Below are 22,421 nucleotides of genomic sequence, written 5' to 3'. Positions count from 1 at the left end.
GCATTAAGAAATAAAGGCAGAAATGGGAGGTATGCTAAGTGTTACTCTGCTCCTTACTCTTGAAAAATATCCGCTTTCAGTTTTCCCAGTCCTTCCTATTAAGAGCAGTAAGAAGTTGGCTGAATGATTAATCATCACCTCCAGGGTTTTTGGCTAGTACCCTGTGTGCCCGACTCACACCTGCCTCTTCTCTTCCAGGAAGTTTATGCTCAGATAGGGAATTCTGTTCTGAAAAGCAACACGTACTGCTGTGATACGACAAAACCATGCTCCTCTGATTGGTATCTAGGCGAAAGGACTCCAAGTTCTTATCCCCTCAAAAGCTAACTTCACGTGGTATTAACTGAGTTTTTGGGACCATGTTTTAACTCAGGGAAATCCACTTGGCATTGAACCCAACTAGGTGAAAATCATTCTTGCTCATGGCTAAGATAGTCTTAAATTTCATTACAATCAAAAAAACCACATACTATGCCATCCAAAATTTTAAATGTTTATTTTTATTAACAAAAGTTTAACAGTATGTTGTGTTCTAAAGGGACGTATTAAATATTCGTAAAGAAAGTTACCATATGGACAAGGCTGCTTTTTGTGTTCAGGAACAATAGGTTTCTTCCTCAGGAAATTATCCAGGCTTGGGCCATGTCTGCCAAGAGGGTCATCGGGGGGCATGAACCTGTCATGGACATAATAAAAAACTGTATCTCAAGTAGGAGGTGGATAATCAATTCTAAACATAAAGAGTACAAAGACTTGCTCATTCTAAGGTCTTTTTTTTTTAAATTTTAATCCAAGTATTTGATTCAACATTTCTGGGGTAAAAAAAAAAATCAATAAATGAAGTTCTCTTTCCTTAATGAAAATAAAATTAAAATGTCTCAAGCTGAACTTGTATTTGTTTTATTTCAATTAAGTTTTGAGTTTAGCATGTGCTAATTCTTTCTCCCTCTCAGTCTTGTAATTTCGTAAGGATTTTAGAAAACGATATTTAAGGAGTATTTTATAAACATTAATTTTGTGAAGTCCTCTGAAGCAGGTGGGGAGTAAGCGAGGAGGAGGCCGCTGAGGAAGAGAAGGGAGAGGTGATGGAAACGAATGGGAAGACTCAAAATCGCCAAATACCCATTTGTGCCAGATACTCCACACAGTTTCATTTTGCCCTCACAACACTCCCGTGAAGGTTCAGCTCCATTTGACAGATTAATAAACTTTTCTAGTATCGGTAGATGAATGAAGTCATCTTTATCTAAGATCACATGGCAGAGCTAAGGTTCGGTTATGTCTGACTCCAAAGCCTAGTCTCTTCCCGCTATAGTAAGGTGATTCTCAGCTGAGTCAGAAAAAGTCTTAAGAAAGTAAATTCATTCTTTTGCGTTGACTCTCCAACGGAGGCAAAGAGAGTCCACGGCATGCGTCATTGACTGAAGAGGTCTAACACTGGTTAAGTTACTGTTTGAACTTGACATAAGTACTTACATATAAAACGTGGAAGATGTGTAAATTCTCACAGGATTGTTAACATGATTGAGTAATAATACTTAGCAAATGTTATATTTAATATTTTTCTAAAAAGAATATGATGGTAAAAGTTAAAAAAAGGCAAATTCACTCAATCCCATAATCCCGATGCAATTATTTTCTATGTCTGTGTCCCAGTTTAGTAATTTTCCATAGGTATACACCACTTGACATGGCTTTAATCAAACATAAATATAATTTTATACTTTGTTCTTTTAACATATATTTTCCCATGTTTCTTAACAGCCTTCATAATAATTCTAAACAGCTGTACAATTTTCACTAGAATATGTCTCACAATTCAATTGATCTCTCTACTGTACATTTAGTTTGCCTTTGATTTTTTGCAATTATAAATAATACAGCAGTGAACACCTGTTTTTTTTCCTTATTACGTATTTCTAGAAATGGGATGATGAGATTGAGAGGGCATAACATTTTTAAAGGTTCTGGTAAACCATGTACCAGTTTCACTGCATTTTTACCAATATAAGGCATACACAAAAATATTTTCGAGAATTAAATGAGTGAAAAAATATGCTTTTTGTAGATTTGCATTTTTGATTAGCAACAGTTGGGCATTTTTCTACGTATTTATGATTAGACTTTTTCTAATGGGACATGCTTGTTCATGTAATTTGTCCATGTATCAACTTGCAGACTCTGATCAGGGCTAGAGTCTCCAGAACTTAAATGAAAATCATCCATTTAGCGAGCTAGCAAAGCTCTAGGTAGATTTCCAGCAGTATTTTGGGGGCATCAATATGTTCAAAATCCTCAGCCTCTAAAGATGGAAGCTGTCCCTGAGTCAGCCATTACAAGTTACTCAGACAGTCTCAGAAGCCTTGCTGTGCCCCCGGTGCCGTCAGTGGCTAACAAGGAAGGGCAGGGACCTGCCACTTCAACAGCTCCTCACACAGAAACCTTCCGAGGCACGGCTCAGCAGTTTTTCCTACTTGTGCTGAGGATTAGTGGGAAAATCAGTTGTTGGTAGAAATCCATCTTAGGTCTGGTCAGTTGCAAGAAGGGGTGGGAATCTGTAGCAGCCACCACACATAGTTAGATTTTCAGGGAAGCAATATTTTTGGCAAGTAAATGGTTTTACTCACTTGTCATTGACAAATGAATACATTAGTAACCGCTCATCAATGAACTTCTTCCACTCTGGCTTTTCATTAGCCAGGTCCCTGTAGTTGTCGTTGGACACAATTATGCCATCCGACTCGAAAGCCAGCTTCACGATGAACCTGTCGTCATAGCACACCACTCGCCTCCCCTGCACACGTCGGGATGGCGTAAACACCAGGATTTTCTCCTTCTCTAATTTACGTAAAATTTCTTGATCTGCCAGAAACACAAGGGTGAAATTTCAGGAATAAATACATAAAAAGCACATACAGCAACTATCATAAAATGTGAGCTTTTCTAACACAAACTGGATTAAAAAAAAAAAAACCACTGCAGTGGAATTGATTCTGACTCACAGCAACCCTATAGGACAGAGTAGAACTGCCCTTAGGGTTTCCAAGGAGTGGCTGGCTGACTTTTTGGTTCGCAGTCCTAGCTCTTAACCCACTGAGCCACAAGGCTTCATATGCAATCATTTAATGGGGGATTATGATCTACAGTTTGTGGATACGGTGCAATTTGTAAACGCCAATTATAGTTATTTTTCCTTCAGGAACTTCAATAACAACGGCTTTAAAAATAGCCAAAAAGCGTACAGCATGAAACCCAAATGTGCCTGAACAAATTCTGAGCTCCAGCTGCCAGCAATGCCACTTACGAGTGCGGCTCCTTGAACACCCCCCGCACGACGCCGTCCTGACAAAGCCGCTGTGCTGGGCTCAGGTGTGAGGCAGCAGATGTGCCCCCCGAGTTTGTTTATTTTACAGTCATTTTTTCTAACTAGTGCACGTGGTGGTGGGAGAGTTCGAAAAGAAGGAGCAGAGATGGCAAAGAAAAAGCCTTAAACTGCAGCATAAGGTCAAAGAGAAAGAAGGCAGTGAAAGTCAGAGCTCTTGTTATGGACACGGCCATGATCTGTTCCACGTCTCTTCCTGTAAAACATGTGGTTACCAACGTGAGCACTCCTTGTGGGGGCTGACGAAATAAGAGAGTAAAAACCCACTGCTGTCAATTCTGACTCATCTTGACCCTACAGGACAGAGTAGAATTGCCCCATAGGGTTTACAAAGAAGCAGAATGCCACATCTTTCATCACGCAGAGTGGCTGGTGGATTTGAACTGCCGACCTTTTGGTTGGCAACTGAGCACTTAACCACTGCACCACCAAGCCTCCTTAAATAAGAGATTAGGACTAATTATGACAGGAAAAAAGATACGTAGAACACTCATTTCGTCTTTGGTTGACATGCTCTTAGCACTTTGTAACTCTGATGATTTGTGTAAAAACACAAAGGTGCTGAAGTTATTTTGTTCAATTATAAAATTTTTCTGACAACCATCCCTTCTTCCTACTCTTCTTCTTCCATTCTGTGCTGTCCCACCGTTGTAAATCCTGGCACAGAATGCCAGGTATAGACCTACAGAGGTCATGATTTAAAAAAAAAAAAAAAAGAGGCTCATTGCTTCTTAAGGCTTCAAAAACCAAAACCAAACCCAGTGCCACTGAGTCAATTCCGTCTCATAGCCACCCTATCAACTGAAAATGTACTTTACTACTTTCTTCTTAGCATTTTTTCAATGGACGATTACTGCATGCCTACTCCACAGTATGTACTTGACTAGGTGCCAATGGCCACCAGGATTAAGAATGACCTCTCTTCAATGACTTCTCAGTCTTAGCAGGTTGGGTAGACTTGTAATTGCTACAGTAGAAGTGTAAGCAGGATACAGAGAAGGCGGAAGAGCAATGTGGGTCAGACCTCATGCTGGTAGAGACGTTTGATGAGGTTCCTAACAAATGAGTTCATAAGAACCAGAATGTGGGTTTAGAAAAGCAGCAGACGGGTAGAAGAAACATGGGCATTAGAACCAGCAAATCAGATAAACCTCAGCTTCTGCTATTTTCTAAACAGGACAGTCACAATCTTACTGAGCCTGTTTCTTCCTCTCCTCACATGCAGTTGATAGGCTATGAGGAGAAACTGAGTTAACACATGTGAAAGCACCTAGCACCGTGCCTGGCAAGCTCTCCATAAACAGATGCTCCTCACCTTAACTGTGTTTACTAGATGCAATTATTAGAAAGCCAATACAAAGTCAAAAGCCCAGTCTCAACTTTAGGATTGGTCAAATTATAATTATTTTGTGTGTTTCCCTAATAAAAAACACTTTGAGGGAAGAGGCCATGCCTAATTTACCCTTGTACTCATCGACACCCAGCACATGAAGCATACAGCAGGTGCTCAATAGAGATGTCTGTGGAATGAATAAATGAGCTATTTAAAGATGTATACTCCTGAGGCCTCCCAGTTTATTGTTCAATTTTATGTTCATGAGTAATCCACAGTACTTTATTATTTGTGAGGGTGATTACTTATATATGACATTTCTCAATCCTCATGGAAGTGTATTTCTTTTAGTGTCCACTGAATGTCCAGTTCCTAGCACAATAACTGATACATACCAGTCACCAACTGCCACTGAGTCGGTTCCAACTCATGGCAATCCCATGTGTGTCGGAGCAGAACTGTACTCGATATGGCTTTCAATGGCTGATTTTTCAGAAGTAGCTTGCCAAGCCTTTCTTCCAACGGGCTGCTCAGTGGACTCGAACTGCCAATCTTTTGGGTAGCAGCTAAGTGCACTAACTTTCGTGCTACCCAAGGACTACTATCTGATACATAGCTGGTGCTTATTAAATATTTGTTACATGAATAAAAGACTAGAGAAAGATGCTAGTTTGAATCTATGACCCTGAGAACTTTAAAATATTTCTTATCCAGTTTCTTTTTTGGTATATCTTGTAAGTGAAATACTTATAAGTGAAAAAAACACTAGACTATTCAATGTACCCGGTATTATCTGATTGAAGGCTTTAGTTAAGAGAATTATTACCCTGAGGCGGGGACACTAAAACCCTCTGATGATAGTTCTACAAAGTTTACAAAATAAATCACAGAATTGATCTACTCTAGAGACTTTTTTTTTTAGAGACTTGGCATGCTGATCCTGTTTGAACTAATTAAGCTCAGCCACACCTCACACTTTACCGGCTCTTTGATCTCCTATTAGTTTCATGCTCTAGAAGTCTTCCAGTCATTTACAAACTTAAACATTATTTTTCTTTTTTAGTACACTTTGCTTTTTTGATTATTGAAGTATTAAAAGTTCTCCACACAAAATAAGTAAAAGTACTAAGAAGCAAGAGGAAATAAAGACCTCAGATAGCCTCAACCTGGAGGCAATTGCTGTTAACATTTTAGTGTATTTCCTTCTAGTCATTTTCTCTGTAATTTTTTTTCCATTGTTGATATATGCACACGTGTGTGTGAGTGAACACACACAAGACCTGCCTTTGATGTACAGGAGCACTCCCTCAGACCAGTAAAGCTTCCACCGCAGTATCCTAGTGCATATTCCATCACGTTGACGTACCCTAAGTTACTGAGCCATTCTTCTCTTGATGAGTGTACAGTCTGTTCCCATTTTTGTCTATTGTGAATAATGCTGCACTGAATGCCATTAGACATACATCTTTCCTGTATCTTTGACTATTTTGTGGGGGGATCTTTTCTCAAAGGGGAACGGGTCAATCAAAGAGTATTAGCGTCTTAGGAGAAACTGCTTCCTGAAGGATGGCTCTAACAGTTTACGTCTCTACAGCAGTGTGAGTAACGGCCTCGTGTGCTGGATGCAATCAGTTTTTAAATTCCTGCTCATTTTGAGGGAGAAAAACAACAACTGTTTTAAGTTGTACTTCTTTTATTACTAACGATGTTGAATGTTTTTCTTCTTGTTTGACATTTGCACTTCTTTTGTGAGTTGCTATGTGTGCCTTTTTACCATTTATATACTGGGGAGAGCTTTGTGTTCATCAATCTGTATGAGCTCTTTCTATGTTAAGGGCATAGATGCATTGCTCAATTTTTTTTCCTTAGGTATCAGTTGGTTTTCATTTTGAGAAATTTCCCCAGGATACAGCAGTTCAAACTTTGATGTAATTAAATCTATCTTATCCTTTGTAGTCTCTTTCTAAACTTCTAAATTTAGAAAGGTGCCCCCAGTCATTCAAAGACTATTTACAGGATGGTTTGATTTCTAACATTTATTTCTTCAAGCCATTTGGAATTTATTGTTATATGGTATAAGAATATAAACATATAACATTTTTTTCCCAAAGAGTTATCCAATGTCTTGGTACTACTCGCTGAATTATGCCTACGCCTCTCCCACTTTATATTTTTATACAGGCTTGGGTCTGATTTCATGGGTCTGAACTCTGCCACTGCTTGCCAATCTATACTTCTGCTAGTTTAACGACTTAAATGATTATAAAGAGAATGTTTCAATATTTGATAGGCCAAACACCCTCTCCTATTACTCTTCATTAGCTGTTCTTGCGCCCATCTTTCCAGATGATTCAGAATAATTTTGTCAAGTATTAAAGAAAAAGGAATATAGACAGGATGGCGCTGTACTTGTATATGAATTTGGTCAGAATAAACGTCTTTATAACGGCCTTCCCTTTCAGGTGCATGCTAGGTAGTCTCATTTGTTTCTGATTTGAAAAGTTTTATGTCTTCTTCACATAGGTTCCCCACAGTTTTTGTTAATGTTGGAGTTAGAGATAGGAGTAAAAATGGTTGGATGCTGAATGAGAATCACTGAACTTGAGCAAAATGTTAAACAATAATTAACAGTTACAGAGGACACCTTTGTCTGAAACTTAAACATTAAAAAATTACAAAATAAGGCAAAATACAAACACATTACTGGGACTGAGTCATTTCCTTCTACCTGACACCAGACAGTCTTTTTTGACCTGCAGTAATTAGAATCTGACAGCCACCTAATCTAATTTCATACAGCAGATGAGAAAACTGGGGCCCAGAGAGGTCCAGTGTCTCGCTCACAGTCCTGTGGCCACTAAATGGCAAAGCTAGAGTATGAATCTTGGTATCCTGACTCCTAGCATGTCTCTAAAGGTCAGAATTTACAAAATATGAAGTCAAAAGTTTCCATACAGATGAAAAAATAAAGTGGCTTATATAGCAAAAATTAATGTTTGTTAACATAATCAAATCATTTTCAAGCTCAGAAACTTTAAAATCCAAGAGAATATGGCAATTCCACAGACTGAGTAAACAGGACCAGATTAACATATTGTTCAGCAGAATATCCGACAGTGGCATAAAGAAGCTAAGAATAAATCACTAGTGGGGCTTACCTGTAATGAGGGCATCAGGTCGGGATTGCTCTTTCCTCCATGCAGGAACAAAAACTGTAATATCTTTGTGGCCTCTTTCCAAAAACCAATCTACTGCCAATTTTATTCCACGGCAGGAAAATATTTCTTTGTTTCCATGGCTGAAAGATGATTTTAGAACACTTAAAACACAAGAAAACCCACATTCGATTTAATTAATTCATGTTTGTAAGCAGAAATGATCACGTAACAGTAACAGCAGATTTACAATTTAAGGTGGAATTGCATAGAGTTTAGAAAATGTTAAGATAACTTAGGTGTTGAGTATCAAGATCAATAAGAAAAGAAAATTGTGGAGAATAAAGAAAAGTATTTTAAAATGTTAAAGTTATAAAGGTAACTTAGTCAAAAAGATACACGCTCTTTTTTGACCGAGACAGGGAAAAAAGAAAGGGGCTTCAACCACAGGAAGAAGAATTTCAGTCAAATGTGAAAAAAAAAAAAGATACCCCAAGAAAATCTGTAAAAATAGTGGAATGGAATACTGACGAGTTTCTAAAAATGGTTCCTGCTCAAGAATTCTTATGCCGGCATTTCAAATCCAACGACTAAAAAATACGCAAAATTTATTAGATGACCAATGTAAAACAGCATATCACATAGTCACAGACAGAAAAACATGTTCACAATGCTTAATCTCATACAAGAAACACTTTCCAGTTCTCTCAATAAAAAGACACCTGGTTTCTGCTCAACGATAATGTGCTGGACAAGGATTAATGATGACAAAAGGGCATTCAAGATTGGATTAGCAGTGTTATTATCTAAAAGAAAATGCCCTACTCAAATGGGGTAGTCATACAAGAAGCATTTATCTCGCACCAGGTTCTGCTTGTACACTTCAACCCAATAATTCACTTCATCTACGTCTTTAAAGACAGTCTCCTGCCTTGAGTGCAACAGTTACATTCTTTCATAGTTTGAGCTCCAAGGGCTCCATTTTGTTATCTAGACATAGATTTTCTCTGTTTCTTGGGGCTGAGGAGAGCTGATTGAAATAATGTAGGTAAATGCTTTAACTTTTAAGTGTAACTCAAACATTAAGTTTATTAGTATTTGTTGCAGTGGTCCCCTGGGAAGCAGAACCATCTAACATACGCCTACTCATTTTTAGAACAAAACAAAAATAGACCAACTTGCTTTGTAGATGCCGAAGGACTCAAATGCAAACCACAAAGGTTGCTCTTTGTTCAACAGGCCAATCCTAATGGTCCAGGGCAAGATCAGAGGTGGACTCAGAAGCACTGGAAGTTTCAGAGCATGGGATAAGGGAAGTCAGAGTTTGAGGTCCTGTTTTCTGAGTAAGAAAGGCTACCTGACAGCCCAGGCAGCACTTAACAAAGGTACAAAGTGATGTTAGGTTTCATGGAAAATACTGAAATCTAATCAGTCTGGTGAAAAGCTGTGGTTAATGGTGGTATTATAAGCATTTGGATTTGAAATCATTAATCACAGGTAGGACAAAGGGTGTCTCTGGAATGACTGAGGAGTAGCGAACTGAAGAAAGCTAGTAGGGATTAAATAGAACTATGCAACCCAATGGCTTCATTTGCTACACATGTTGGCTCTTTGAAAGAACTTCATTTATATAAGTATCGTGCTATGTACGCTAAACCAGAAAACCAAACCCAGTGCCGCTGAGTCAATTCCGACTCATAGTGACCCTACAGGACAGAGTAGAACTGCCCCACAGAGTTTCCAAGGAGTGCCTGGTGGATTCAAACTGCCGACCCTTTGGCTAGCAGCCATAGCGCTTAACCACTATGCCACCAAGGTTTCCCCAGGTACACTAGGTGTGTTAATAGTCCTGCGTAACAGGTTTAGAAAGGCAAATCACTTCAAGCTCTGCTTTTGGGAGAACGTAAGTAGTTGCTATTTATGAATACGAAATTCAACTTGTTAAAACCTTACTATATTTTTATTTTGTATTAATGTTTTGGAATCTAAGTAGATTTTATTTTGTTAGTCACTGATGTTTGAAGGAGCCCTGGCAGCACAGTAGTTAAGTGTTCGGCTGCTAATTGAAGGGTCGGTGGTTTGAACCCACCTTTCTCCAAGGGAGAAAGATGTGGAAGTCTGCTTCCATAAAGATTTATAGCCTTGGAAACACTATGGGCCAGTTCTACTTTGTCCTATAGGGTCACTATGAGTTGGAATCGACTTGACGGCAATGGGTAATGATGTTTGGTTTACTAAGACAAGCATTTAATTGCTGCTGGCTCTAAAGAGAAGTCTGCATAAGCTTTTCCTTTCTGGTGATTTCATTTGGTGAGGGCCATGGTCACATTTTATTCACTCTAGAAATAGAAGAGTCCATCTTCTAATTAAAGAATTTCATAAAATGTGTGTAAACAGCAGACCATTTGCAATCATAGGACATTGACTCCAGAGAGTTAAAACAGGATACTGTACCATGCCACAGAGATAATAAAGGCTGTTCTCATCATCCTCTCCTTTTTCCATTTCCTTTTCCCCTTATGAAAGGGAAAGGGAAAACAGATTAGAAGGAATGGGCCTTACACTGATGAATAATGATTGGTTTAAGCTACTCATACTAATCTCATCTCTGTTGGCCAATGACCGATCTAACAGCAGATTCTCCTAACAGGGTGTAAGCAGAAGTCTGGTGGGGTGTGCTTCCCAAATAGGACGTCAGTCTCATGGGGTTGAGAAAACAAGCATGAAGACGAAAGCTGCCACACTGTGAATGCTAAAAAGAAACATATTAATGAGCCTGGGTTCCTCAGCATATGAACCCACACTTACCTTGGAGCTTCTTCTTATTTGAGAAAAAATAATCTTCTCCCCATTTGTTTCAAGCAGCATAGTCAAACATTCTGTTATTTGCAGCTGAACACATGCTTATCTTCTACACTAGGCATGCCATAAGCCAAAAGCCTGATTCAGCTCGATTAGTATTAATACCAGAAAAAATACATTTTAAGGCAGAACATTATTACAGCCGTTGCTGTCAATTCTGACTCATAGCAACCTTATGGGATAGAGTAGAACCACCCTGTAGGGTTTCCTAGGAGCAGTTGGTAGATTCAAACTGCTGACCTTTTTATTAGCAGTCAGGCTCTTAACCACTGTGGCACCAGGGATCCAGAACAATATTAGGGACAAAAAAGTTATTACATAATGGCAAAAAAGGAGCAATTCATAAAGAAGCTATAATTCCGAACTTGTGTGCAGGTAAAAAGTCTCCTAATGTGTAATGAAAAAGATGACAGACTCACTAGAAGAAATTAAGACATTCATAATCATGCTGATTGACAGAAGAAGGAGAAAAAAATCTGTGAATTTGCTGGAGTATTTGTGGCCACCTTTGATCTGATAAGAGGTCCTGACTGCCAGAAAGTCTCCTTTTGACTACTCTGGCTCAGTGGGATTGAGTTCCCAAGGAAAATTTCTAACCCTTGCTGCAAATTTTGAGTTACTATTGAGCAAAATGGATAATGTAGGCTTTGAGGTCTCATCTGATTCACCAATAGGGGAAAACCAGAATGTCGTCAGCAGGTTTCCCTCTTACAAGGCTTTCTTATCCTGTCATGTTTAGAACAGGAATACTTATGAGAACCCTGCCTTTTAAAGACCAGCAGAAGGCTTTTTTAGGTAGACAAATTGGCATATTTACAGAGATATTTAGGAAAAAAATATCCTACTTAAAAAGATTACCGGTATCTCTTGATCTCAAGAAATAAATAAAGGAATGGATTGGACAGCCAGAAAGAATGAATGAAGAAAACTAGAGGAAATGACTAAGAAACTGAAAGTACCCTCCCTCTCCATGCTCTTAATCCTTCTCTGCTGTCGGTCCTTCTGCCTCACTTCCCTTTACCCTTCTTTGCCTCAGTATGGGACCTGGAGGAGCGCGATGATGACGTCTTGGATGGAGGGTTCCCATTGGTGATGGGACCTGGTGATGACTTCCATTTGGAAAGGGAAGAACTGCCAGCCCTATCTGAATGTCTTGATACAGATTCCACTCCAAGACTCCCCCTAAACCATCATGTAAAGCATAGCTAGGGAAGCAGAAATGATTAGGAGGAAAGAACAACAAGTCTGAGAATTTGGATAAGAGACGATGTTCAAGAATTAAGACATCAGATTGGTGAGTGGTTACCTTGGTAACTTGCAAGAAGGAATAAAAAGGAGTCAGGGTTTTTTTTTTTTTTTAGGTTACTACATAGCAAAATGAGACAGAAACTACAGTGTCAAACAAGCCAACTTACTTTTCATCTCAGCATGAAATAGATCAACCCTATCTCTTTGGAGTTCCAGTGATTCAAACGTATCTTAGAAATTATCCAGGACTGCTGGAGGACTGGACATGGCAAAAGTGCATAATCCTTTTCCCCAGCTGATATTATCCATCCTAAGAGTTATTTTCCAGTGCTCTGGCTGGGAAGATTTGCAAAAATGTGGTAAGGTGCTCCACAGTATGTTTTCAGTCTACAATCCCAGGCATGGGATGTGCAGTGGCTGCTGCGTGGGGTATTGCCTCTGGCTGACTTTGCTCGACTAATAAAACAGATGTGATGGAGCAAAACAGAGACATCCTCATAAGGGAATCCATGACCTCAGAAAGCCAACTATCCAACAACACAGGCTGCTCTTCCCACTGTGGAAACCCACTGTGAGGGGCTGCTGATGGCAGTCCTTGAGGCCTTTCTGCTGGGTGAAGGTGAGCTGGGGGAAGCTACGATACTGCTGCTGCTGGATGGGCTCCTATTAATTTTCATCAGTCGCTCACTGAGGCATTTCCCAAATTTATAGGGATGGTTTCAGAGGAAGATCAGAATAGATCCTTGGCCCTCTCCAGTTTTGTGACAGCCTTGTTGCCAGGAATTCAACAAACACAAGCAAGAAAAAAGGTAATTAGATGGCAATGACAGCTTCTCAGGTAATGACAGGCAGCAACAGTCTTAGGAAAATAAGGAGAAAGATAAAGAAGACAAAAAGACACTTAAGATTGCAATGTTAGCTGCCAGTTAGAATTACTCATAAAGGGAGCAAACTGTTATCTGGGGATCTGGGGCCACTGACAAAGAGAGACCCCCTAATGAAAAGTTAGCATGTCACTATCATAAGAGGCCAGGGCATTGGAAAAAGGAATGCTTCAAGAGGCTGAGGAAAATGCAAGAGATGCCACCCAAGTATGAGGCTTTACTATCTTTCCAGGAGACTCCCCACCCACTCAGGAAACCAGACAGAAAGTAACCACCAAATGGTACAAACTACTGAGCAAAACTGACATAACTGAGGAACCTTGGAGCTGGAACGAGAAGCTAATATGCCTGTTTCTTTTTCCTGCCCTTTATTGTTGATACTGGAGTCATATATACCACAATTTCAACTGACCTTTCTTGTTTTACTGTGACCCAAGTTATGGGTATCTCTGGATGACTTTTTTTTTTTGACCTGTTCTTTCTCCTGGGAGGTCCTTAAGCAAATAGATCCTTTGTTAGAGGAATGTATCTCTCGTCTGTTTATCTGTTGGAAACGAACTTCCTGTGCAAACTAATGGATACTATATTCTGTACTCCAGGTAATATATTTTTGGAGCTCTGGTAGCATAGTGGTTAAGAGCTATGGCTGCTAGCCTAAAGTTCGGCAGTTCGAATCCACCATGTGCCCCTTAAAAACTCTATGGGGCAGTTCTACTCTGTCCTATAGGGTTGCTATAAGTCGATATCAACTCAGTGGCAATGGGTTTGGTTTTCGGTTTTTTTGCAAAGCACCTGAGTTTGTGAATATGTGCCTATCTGTATTGATAGTAAATACATGCTGAGGGGGACGTGGGGGGTCTGTCATGCTATGGGCCAAAATTTGAATAGGGGTTTCCTAGCATCAATGAGAACTAAAACATCCCATGGGAAATGAACTGCTGATCTATTGGAGTCATCCCAACTTCCCCAACAGGTTTCTGTTTTCATTGTAGAACTCGTATCAGACAATAAAGGGAGATAAATTTGCAGACTGAGATGTGAGCAGGGCTACTGAGGTTTGGACCGGGAAAACTGAAGCCCCATGACTTCTCTCCAGGGACTCCTACACACAGCTTTAGCTCTGTGCAGCTCTCTAAGAATTAGGAAACTGGGAACCGAGGGGAGATAGAACGAACACAGCTCATCTTGACCAATAAATGTATCTTCATCTGGATTTCACTATCATAACTTTTCCTTAGTCTGTAAATTTACTTTGTCTCAGAAATCTAACAGGAATTATCTTTACTTTATTCATTATGCTACTGTCACCATTTTTTTACTGTCACTAACTTGACAGGCATATCAATCCTATGTTTCTATTCTCAACAGAAGAGCAGTTCCATAAGAAGTCATAATAAACCATTGCCGTTGAGTCGGTTCCGACTCATAGTGACCCTACAGGACAGAGTCGAACCGCCCCATAGAGTTTCGAAGGAGCGGCTGGTAGATCCGAACTGCTGACCTTTTGGTTAGCAGCCGTAGCACATAACTACTATGCCACCAGGGTTTCCAGAAGTCATAAATAATAACACTATACTTTTCACTGGAGAATTAAAGTATACTTGCTTATTATGCTTTAATTTGACAAACAAACGTAATAATGTGCCATTAAATTAGCCACCTCTGATGAGTAATAGGTTATAAAAGTGTATTTTGTAATGCAGAGAAAAATTCAGGAAACCGCATATTTTAATGTAGTCCTCAGAAAAAATAACAGGCCTTTTTATGGGTCAAATGGAAAAGCCACACTGTATTCCCACTCCGTCTGCCGTATCTAGGAAATATACGTTCACATATTACACTTCTCTTCAGTTATATATACACTTATCATTAACTAGGTTAACCACAGGATAGGAAGGATTATTTTAGAATTTTAACAGTTATCTTCCAGCAGTAGATACAGGGAATAACTGAAAAACACAGAAAAACCTAAAAAGGGAATGAACATATCTATTAAAGACAGTGTCTTTTAATACTTTCCATGGCATTAGGGGGAAAAAAGAGAGGGAAAGAAAAGTCTCTTTTCAATGATCTTTTTATTTCCTCAAATTTGATGTCACTACAATTTGAGTATTTGCTTTGAATTAACATGGTACTTATAATGTTTGTAAAGAACCTTGGAAACTACAGGTGATTTTTATTTTCTAAAATTTATGTAATAAGTATATTACTATTATGATCAAAGAAAAGCTATCCTTAAAAAGTAAGCCTTTCATCACCATTCCCGCAGCAGCAGTGGCAGGGGGCTGGTACTAGCATTCGGCCGCAGTTTCCTTAGGGAGAAGCAGCCAACCACACAGCCCACTCACACCTCCGGAACCTGAGGAGAACGGCGCTCTCGGCAAAAGCTAAGTACTTGTGGATATTTTACCGTGCCCCCACCCCCACCCTCAAGCCGGCTTCAGCGGCTGAATACCTGCGCCTGAGATAGACCCTGGTGAGCACCTAGAGCCATCCTCCCGGCCTTGGGGAAGGAAAAAATTTGTAACTCAGGGGAAAAGATAATTTGCTAGCTCCATTAACCGGGGGAGCTCAGGACAGAAGTGGCTCCTGTCCAGGCATAAATCACTTGGCACTAATATATTTGAAGAAAAATCAGATAAAAGAATTAAAAAAAATGAAGAAACCTTAAGAATCATGTGGGAGTCTATCAAGAGAAATAACCTACGAGTGATTGGAGTGCAGGAACAGGGAGGGATAACAGAAAATACAGAGAGAATTGTTGAAGATTTGTTCCCAGAAAACTTCCCAGATATTGTGAAAGATGAGAAGATATCTATCCAAGATGCTCATCGAACTCCACATAAGGTAGATGTTAAAAGAAAGTCAACAAGACATAATCAAACTTGACAAAACCAAAGATAAAGAGACAATTATAAGAGCAGCGAGGGATAAAAAAGGAGAGCCAATAAGAGTAAGCTCGGACTACTCGGCAGAAACCACGCAGGCAAGAGGGCAATGGGATGACATATTTAAAAAGTGAAGGAAAAAAATTGCCAGCCAAGAATCATATATCCATGAAAACTGTCTCTTAAATATGAAGGTGGAATTAAGACATTTCCTGATAAATACAAGTTTAGGGAATTCATAAAAACCAAAACAAAACTACAAGAAATACTAAAGGCAGTTCTTTGGTTAGAAAATCAATAATATCAGGTATCAACCCAAGACTAGAACACTGGGCAGAGCAACCAGAAGTCAACCCAGACAGGGAAATCCAAAAAAACAAAGATTGAAAAAAAAAAAAAAGTAAGCATTTCATAGCTTGCCAAAATCTAATTCTAATAACCATACATAGAATGACCTGTTTCAGTAACTCTAAACAGAAGTAGCTTTTCAAGAGTAGAACAATATAGTGAAAGTAACATAGCTTTTGGAATCAGACGTGAGCTTAAGTCTTTTCTTTATCATTTTGTGTGACTTTGGGCAGGTTATTCTGAACCTCAGTTTTTCTCCTATTTAAAATGGGGATAGGCCCACCCACCCATACCTGAGATCACATATGCAGAGCACTTAGCAGAGTGCAGGGCACATAGAAGGCTTTGAGAAATATTAGTTCTCTCTCTTTCTCATGTTTTTTCAGTCCTAATTTTTAGATAATGGAAAAAAGTATTCTTTGTAATCGAAATTACACCAATCAAAGTAAGTATCTGATAGTTTAATCTCACCACAGATAATAAATGGTGATTTTTTTTTTTTTTAGGGCAGTATGTTTGATGCTTGGAAATCACTAAACTGTTTTAGTTCTAAAAAGAAACCAAAAAAATCATCAAGATTATCAGGGGACTCAAAACCAGTTGCCGTTCTATAACCGTTTTATTTAATCAAAAGCCTTGACTTATAAGGTTGCTATAGTCAATCTGGTTCTATCTGTACCTCTGATACTCTCCACTGAGGATTAAAGTATAATTATAAACCTTCTATGACTTTAATAGGTTATTATGTTACGCCACCTATGATGATAAGGACACAAGTTAGCAGGATTTATCAGTGAAATGCCTAGAACACGAAATATAAAGGTAAAAGATATCCTTTTAAACTAGAAAACCATATTTGAATCTTTAGGATTGTGTCCTTCAAGTTTCAAAACAAAAAAACCCAAACCCACTGCCATCAAGATGGTTCCGACTCATAGCGACCCTACAGGACACAGTAGAACTGCCCGATAGAGTTTCCGAGGAGCGCCTGGCAGATTCGAACTGCCAACCTCTTGGTTAGCAGCCATAGCACTTAACCACTATACCACCAGGGTTTCCCCTTCAAGCTTAGATATAGTTAATTACATTAGAGAAAGTCAGGGTGTACTAGATACTAATCACAGAATAATAATGATAATCATCATCATAATAAGTACTTATTGAACACTAAATTATTAATAGAAACCCCAGATACTCTTCAAATATTTGGTGAATTGATGTTGTTTCCTTAATTTTTAGGCCCCATTATATACAAAGCACCTTACCAAAAAAACCCATTGTCTTCGAGTTGATTTCGACTCAAAGCAACCCTAAAGGACAGATTAGAACTGCCCCATAGGGTTTCCAGGGAGAGGCTGGTGGAGCCAAACTGCTGACCTTTTGGTTAGCAGCCGTATCTCTTAACCACCACATCACCAGGGCTCCACCATAAAGCATCTTGGGTATATAAAAATAGATTTCAATTTTAAGGAACTCTTTAAAAAAAAAAGATGGCTTTAAAAAAACCTTGCTTTAAGATTTCACTAATGTATGTTTCAATGTTTAGTGATTGTTTAAAAAAAAAAATTCTCTTACATATATCCTATGCTCATTAAAGAGCGGCTTAAGCCATCAGGCTCTTTTTAGGGATGGTCTGTTTATGATTCACTTGGCAATCTAGATTTTTTTTCTTTTGTCCTGAGGGTTCATATTTATTTATTTATGCCTATTTTGCTACTCTTACAGCTACTGAACTTTATTGTTTCTGACCTCTTTTCTTATATACCAAGATCATTTTGAAGCTAACCCCAGCCCTCATCAACAGAAAACCATATCCATGCTCTGTTAAGGATCATTTAAATCAATGTTCATCAAGTTGTGTTGCAAACGGAAATTCCATGGCCTGTGGTCTTTCTAAAGGAGTGTTGTTAGTTGCTGTCGAGTCAGTTTCGACTCATGGCAACCTACTGTGTGCAGAGTAGAACTGTTCCATATGGTTTTCCAGGCTGTGACCTTTCAGAAGCAGATCACCAGGCCTGTCTTCTCAGGTGCCTCTGGGTGGGTTCGAACCGCCAATCTTTCGACTGTTTGTGCCACCCAAGGACTCCTTCTTAGGGATTAGGGAAAGGAATTACTGAGTGGAAAATACACCCTCCAGCTGCCCCTAATTCAGTCAGAACTCTGCCTTGGTTTGTTTTAAATATCGCACTTTCATGCAAGATTTGGTGGGATGGTGCTGCTTTAAAGGAAAATAACAGTCTGAAAAATCACTGATTTTGGGCAATGAAAATATTCAAGACAAAAACTACTGAGGAAGTCTTAACATGAAACAGTTTATGATTAACCTCTGGCTGGTATAGTCAAGAGAGGTAGTTTTGAGAATGGGAAAGGGAAAAGGAAATGCGAAAGAGAAATGGAAAGATTTCCTTGCCTTACAAGGTCCGTGATTTGAGACAAAAATTAGTAATAGGAAGCACATCAGCTAATCTAGATACAAAAACAAACAAAAACCCACCAAACCCACTGCCATCAAGTAAATTCTGACTCATGGCGACCCTATAGGACAGAGCAGAACTGCACCATCGGGTTTCCAAGGAGTGCCTGGTGGATTTGAACTGCTGACCTTTTGGTTAGCAGCTGTGGTACTTAACCACTACGCTACCAGGGTTTCCATCTAGATCCAAGTAGGGCATTATTCTGAAAATGCTGAAGAGAACATACCTGCTTAGATGTGAAAATGTCTGCACTAGTAACAAAAGTGGAAAACACAGGTGCTAATTATTTTTTCCTATTTCTTATCATTGGTAAACACTAACTAGGTGAAGGTCTGTAATGAATTTTATTCATATATAATAGGATTTCTAAATGTTGCTCTTTCCTAAGTTAGGGATGAAATAAGCACACTTGAGATAACAGAAAAGTTTATCGCCCACTGGTCTGCCTATTGAAATACACGATATTGATGACAACTAGAATCATGTACTGTAATAGACTGAATTATGTCCCCCCAAAATATGTTTTGTAAATCCTAACCTCTATGCTTGTGGTTATAAACCCTTTTGGGAATGGGCTGTCTTTATTAAGTTAATGCGGCAGGATTAGTGTAGGGTGTGTCTTGTGTCAATCTCCTTTGAGATATAAAAGAGATGAAACAAGCAAGCAGAGCAAAGAAGGGGGAAGAGAGATGGCAAGCAACATGAAGATCACCCAGGAGCAGAAGCTCAAAGAGACCAGAAGCTTCCTCCAGAGCTAACAGAGAGAGAAAGCTTTTCCCTAGAGCTGGTACCCTGAATTCAGACTTCTAAACTGTGAGAAAAAAAAAAATTTTTTTTTTTTTTTTTAAGAAAACTGTGAGAAAATAAATTTCTTTTTGTTAAAGCCATCCATTTGTTACAGCAGCACTAGATAACTAAGACATGTACTAAGTTATAAAGAGATGCAATGGAGTATAGTGTTTGTCTTTGTGAGAATCAACACTGATGTAATTAAACAAACAAAACTCTAGTTTTGATTCTTTGATTGTTTTTACAGTCTCTAATGATTTTCTTTAAAACAATAAGAGAAACTGGACACCGCCAACTAATCTGATACCTCCATCTCTGACCTTAAGGGAAATTAAGCTGTCATTTAATTAATATTGTTCCTAGTAAGCTGAAGCTTAAAAAAGCATTCCACTGAGAGGGTGTCCAGTAGGAATATAATGTGAACCACATATATAATTTTAAATTATCTAGCAGTCATTTACAAAAGTAAAAAGTTGAAATTAATTTTAGTAATGGATTTCATTTAATTCAATATATCAGAAATATTATCATTTTAACTCATATCAACATAAACATTACTGGGATAGTTCACATTTTTGTGTACTAAGTCTTTAAAATCTGGTGTCTGTTTTACCCTTAGGGCATATCTCAATCTGGACTAGACACATTGCAAGAGCTCAATAGCCACAGTGGCTAGTGGCCGCCATACTGGAACACACAAAACCACTGCACAGAATTTTAGTATAGTTTTGCTAAAGGAAAAAAAAAAACACCACACATTTCAGGAAACTCTGGCAATCTGTAGTCTCTCCTCTAAAAAAAAATCTCTCCTCTAGTCCCTCCCAAATACTCTGCCTAGGTGTCTGGGATGATTTTATTAACTCTGTCTGTGCTCTACTTAAATGGTAAATAGACAACAGGACAGCAATTCAACCAAACAACTCAAAGCAAATTTTAGAGTCAAGACTAGGTGGTCGTCAATATTCAAATTAACACTGAAACAAATTCTTAAGTTTGTATAACTTTGCAATATACATTACATACACAAAAAGCTTTGTACTTTTTTCAAAAGATTCATCAGAAGCTTAAATCCTGTTCTGTCTCTATTTTATAAAAATATAGGTTTAGACCACTGTTCTTGATATAAAGGAAAGTTATCAAAACTTATGCATTTTCTCTATTCTTATTTTGACTAAAATCTATATCAAACTTCTGTTCAAACTTTAAGAAAATGACTTCAACACTTCACCTGGTATGTTTTTCTACATCCCAGGTAATATTCGGATTTGTACTAACACTAGCTGGTCAGCAACATGAACATTTTGGGGGTGGGGAAATGTAACCTATCAAGAAAATGGCTTATTTCTCTATTTTGTGCCATTTGATTAGAATTCAAAAGCAACTGTATTATTAGTCCCCTTTTTTTTTCTCCAGGATTGTCCACAATTTAGCTTTTACATGTATTTTCAAATATAAGTAGGTCTCCTTATCTCCAGCACTCAAATCCACTCTCTAGATTTCAAGGCAAATTTGACAATGCTACTCTTCCCTTGTTTAAACTCTTCTGGTGGTTTGCTATGACTTACAGAGAGGCAATACAAGCATGGAGCCTATGGACCAAACATGGTCCACCTGAGATTATCAGCAAACATGCACCACTAAAGCCTATCCATCAGTCAGAAGATTTGATCTAAACCCAGAAACCTGGGTTCACTGACTATTATAGACTTAACTGTGTCCCCCCAAAATATGTGTTGTAAATCCTAACCTCTGTGTCTATGGTTTTAATCCCATTTAGCAATGGGCTGTCTTTCTTATGTTAATGAGACAGGATTAGGGTAGGGTGTATCTTGAGTCAATCTCTTGAGATATAAGAGACTAAATGCAAGTCAGCAAGTAGAGGGGGGGAAGAGACATGCCAAGCCATATGAAGATTGCCCACAAGCAGAAGCTCAGAAGAGACAGAGATCTTCCTCCAGAGAAAGAAAGCTTTCCCCTAGAGCCAGCAACCTGAATTCAAAGACTTCTAGTCTCCTAAATTGTCAGAAAAAAAAATTTCTTTTGTTAAAGCCACCCACTTGTGGTATTTCTGTTACAGCAGCACTAGGTAACTAAGACACTGACCAAGATAGAGACTTGCAATGTTAGGGGGGGAAGAAAATTTCAACAGTCTGTTCATATCAAAAAGAGAAGACTAGTGTACTCAGCTTCCACTGTAACACTCAACAGGAGAATCTGTGCTCTAGTATGATGTTCAGGTAGTGATGAGGCTGAGGGCCTTTGTGTTCACCACTCTTATTTTATATAATATTCAGAAGACGCTGAAATAGAATATGGAGATACAGTTAATTGTAATAAAGTCAGGTGACTAGGTCATAGAAGCATATTGATGAAATCAAGGATTTTTAGGAATCAAAGGGCACTGAGACCCAATGTATCATACCCTCACCCCGATGGCTCATAAGACTGTACTTTCTTAAAAATATGACAAGCATCTGAACCTGAAACCACCCAGAACCTAAGAAGTACACTGGATTTATTCAAGGAAATATACAAATTTAAACTAATGGGTACATGGAAAGAGACTAATTCTATATTCTACTGCTGAACTACCTTAAGTTTAAGGGAATCACAGATTTTGAAGAATTGTGAAGTTACTGAGAAGAAATAAAAAATCATAATATAGGAATTTCATTTCAGAATGTGATAAATGTTACTCACGCTTTGTTTTTATGTCTATCTGGAGTATTAATTTTACGGTCTATATTATCAACTATCTGCTCTACTAAGTATGAAGGCCTATTTGCTGCTAAATGACCAATCTGCTAAATTACTGTTTGTTTTTTTTTAATTTAAATTAACTGCAGCCTTTTGTCAGGATTTTTTAGTTCAGCTCCACCAAATGTATTTTCATATTTCAGCATCCAAGCACTTCTGAAATGCTCAAGGATTTATATGCAAACGTTTAGGGCTTTCTCTAAACTTAGTTTATCTCTTTTCTATTTTTATACACTGTGTCCTCTCTGTTCCTATATCCACCAGTGAAATAGTTACTACAAACTACATGTTCTGGGTTATC

General features: G+C 38.5%; 1 protein-coding gene across 4 annotated transcripts in view; it reads right to left on the bottom strand.

The window, feature by feature from the left end:
- The window catches only part of ZC3H12C (zinc finger CCCH-type containing 12C), a 93,053-nt gene that overhangs the window by 11,653 nt on the left and 58,979 nt on the right, over positions 1-22,421 (bottom strand). For all 4 annotated transcript variants that reach the window (XM_023554773.2, XM_010595441.3, XM_023554775.2 and 1 more), the window contains exons 3-5: positions 7,874-8,013; positions 2,628-2,862; positions 570-676 (exon numbers count right to left, since the gene is read on the bottom strand). In XM_023554773.2, coding sequence (XP_023410541.2) covers positions 570-676; positions 2,628-2,862; positions 7,874-8,013 — 482 coding nt within the window. The remainder of the gene's footprint in view (positions 1-569; positions 677-2,627; positions 2,863-7,873; positions 8,014-22,421) is intronic.

The sequence above is a fragment of the Loxodonta africana genome, chromosome 7 (genome assembly GCF_030014295.1).
Source record: "Loxodonta africana isolate mLoxAfr1 chromosome 7, mLoxAfr1.hap2, whole genome shotgun sequence".
In the NCBI taxonomy this organism is placed as follows: domain Eukaryota; kingdom Metazoa; phylum Chordata; class Mammalia; order Proboscidea; family Elephantidae; genus Loxodonta; species Loxodonta africana.
This window is presented reverse-complemented; position numbering and strand designations above follow the sequence as displayed.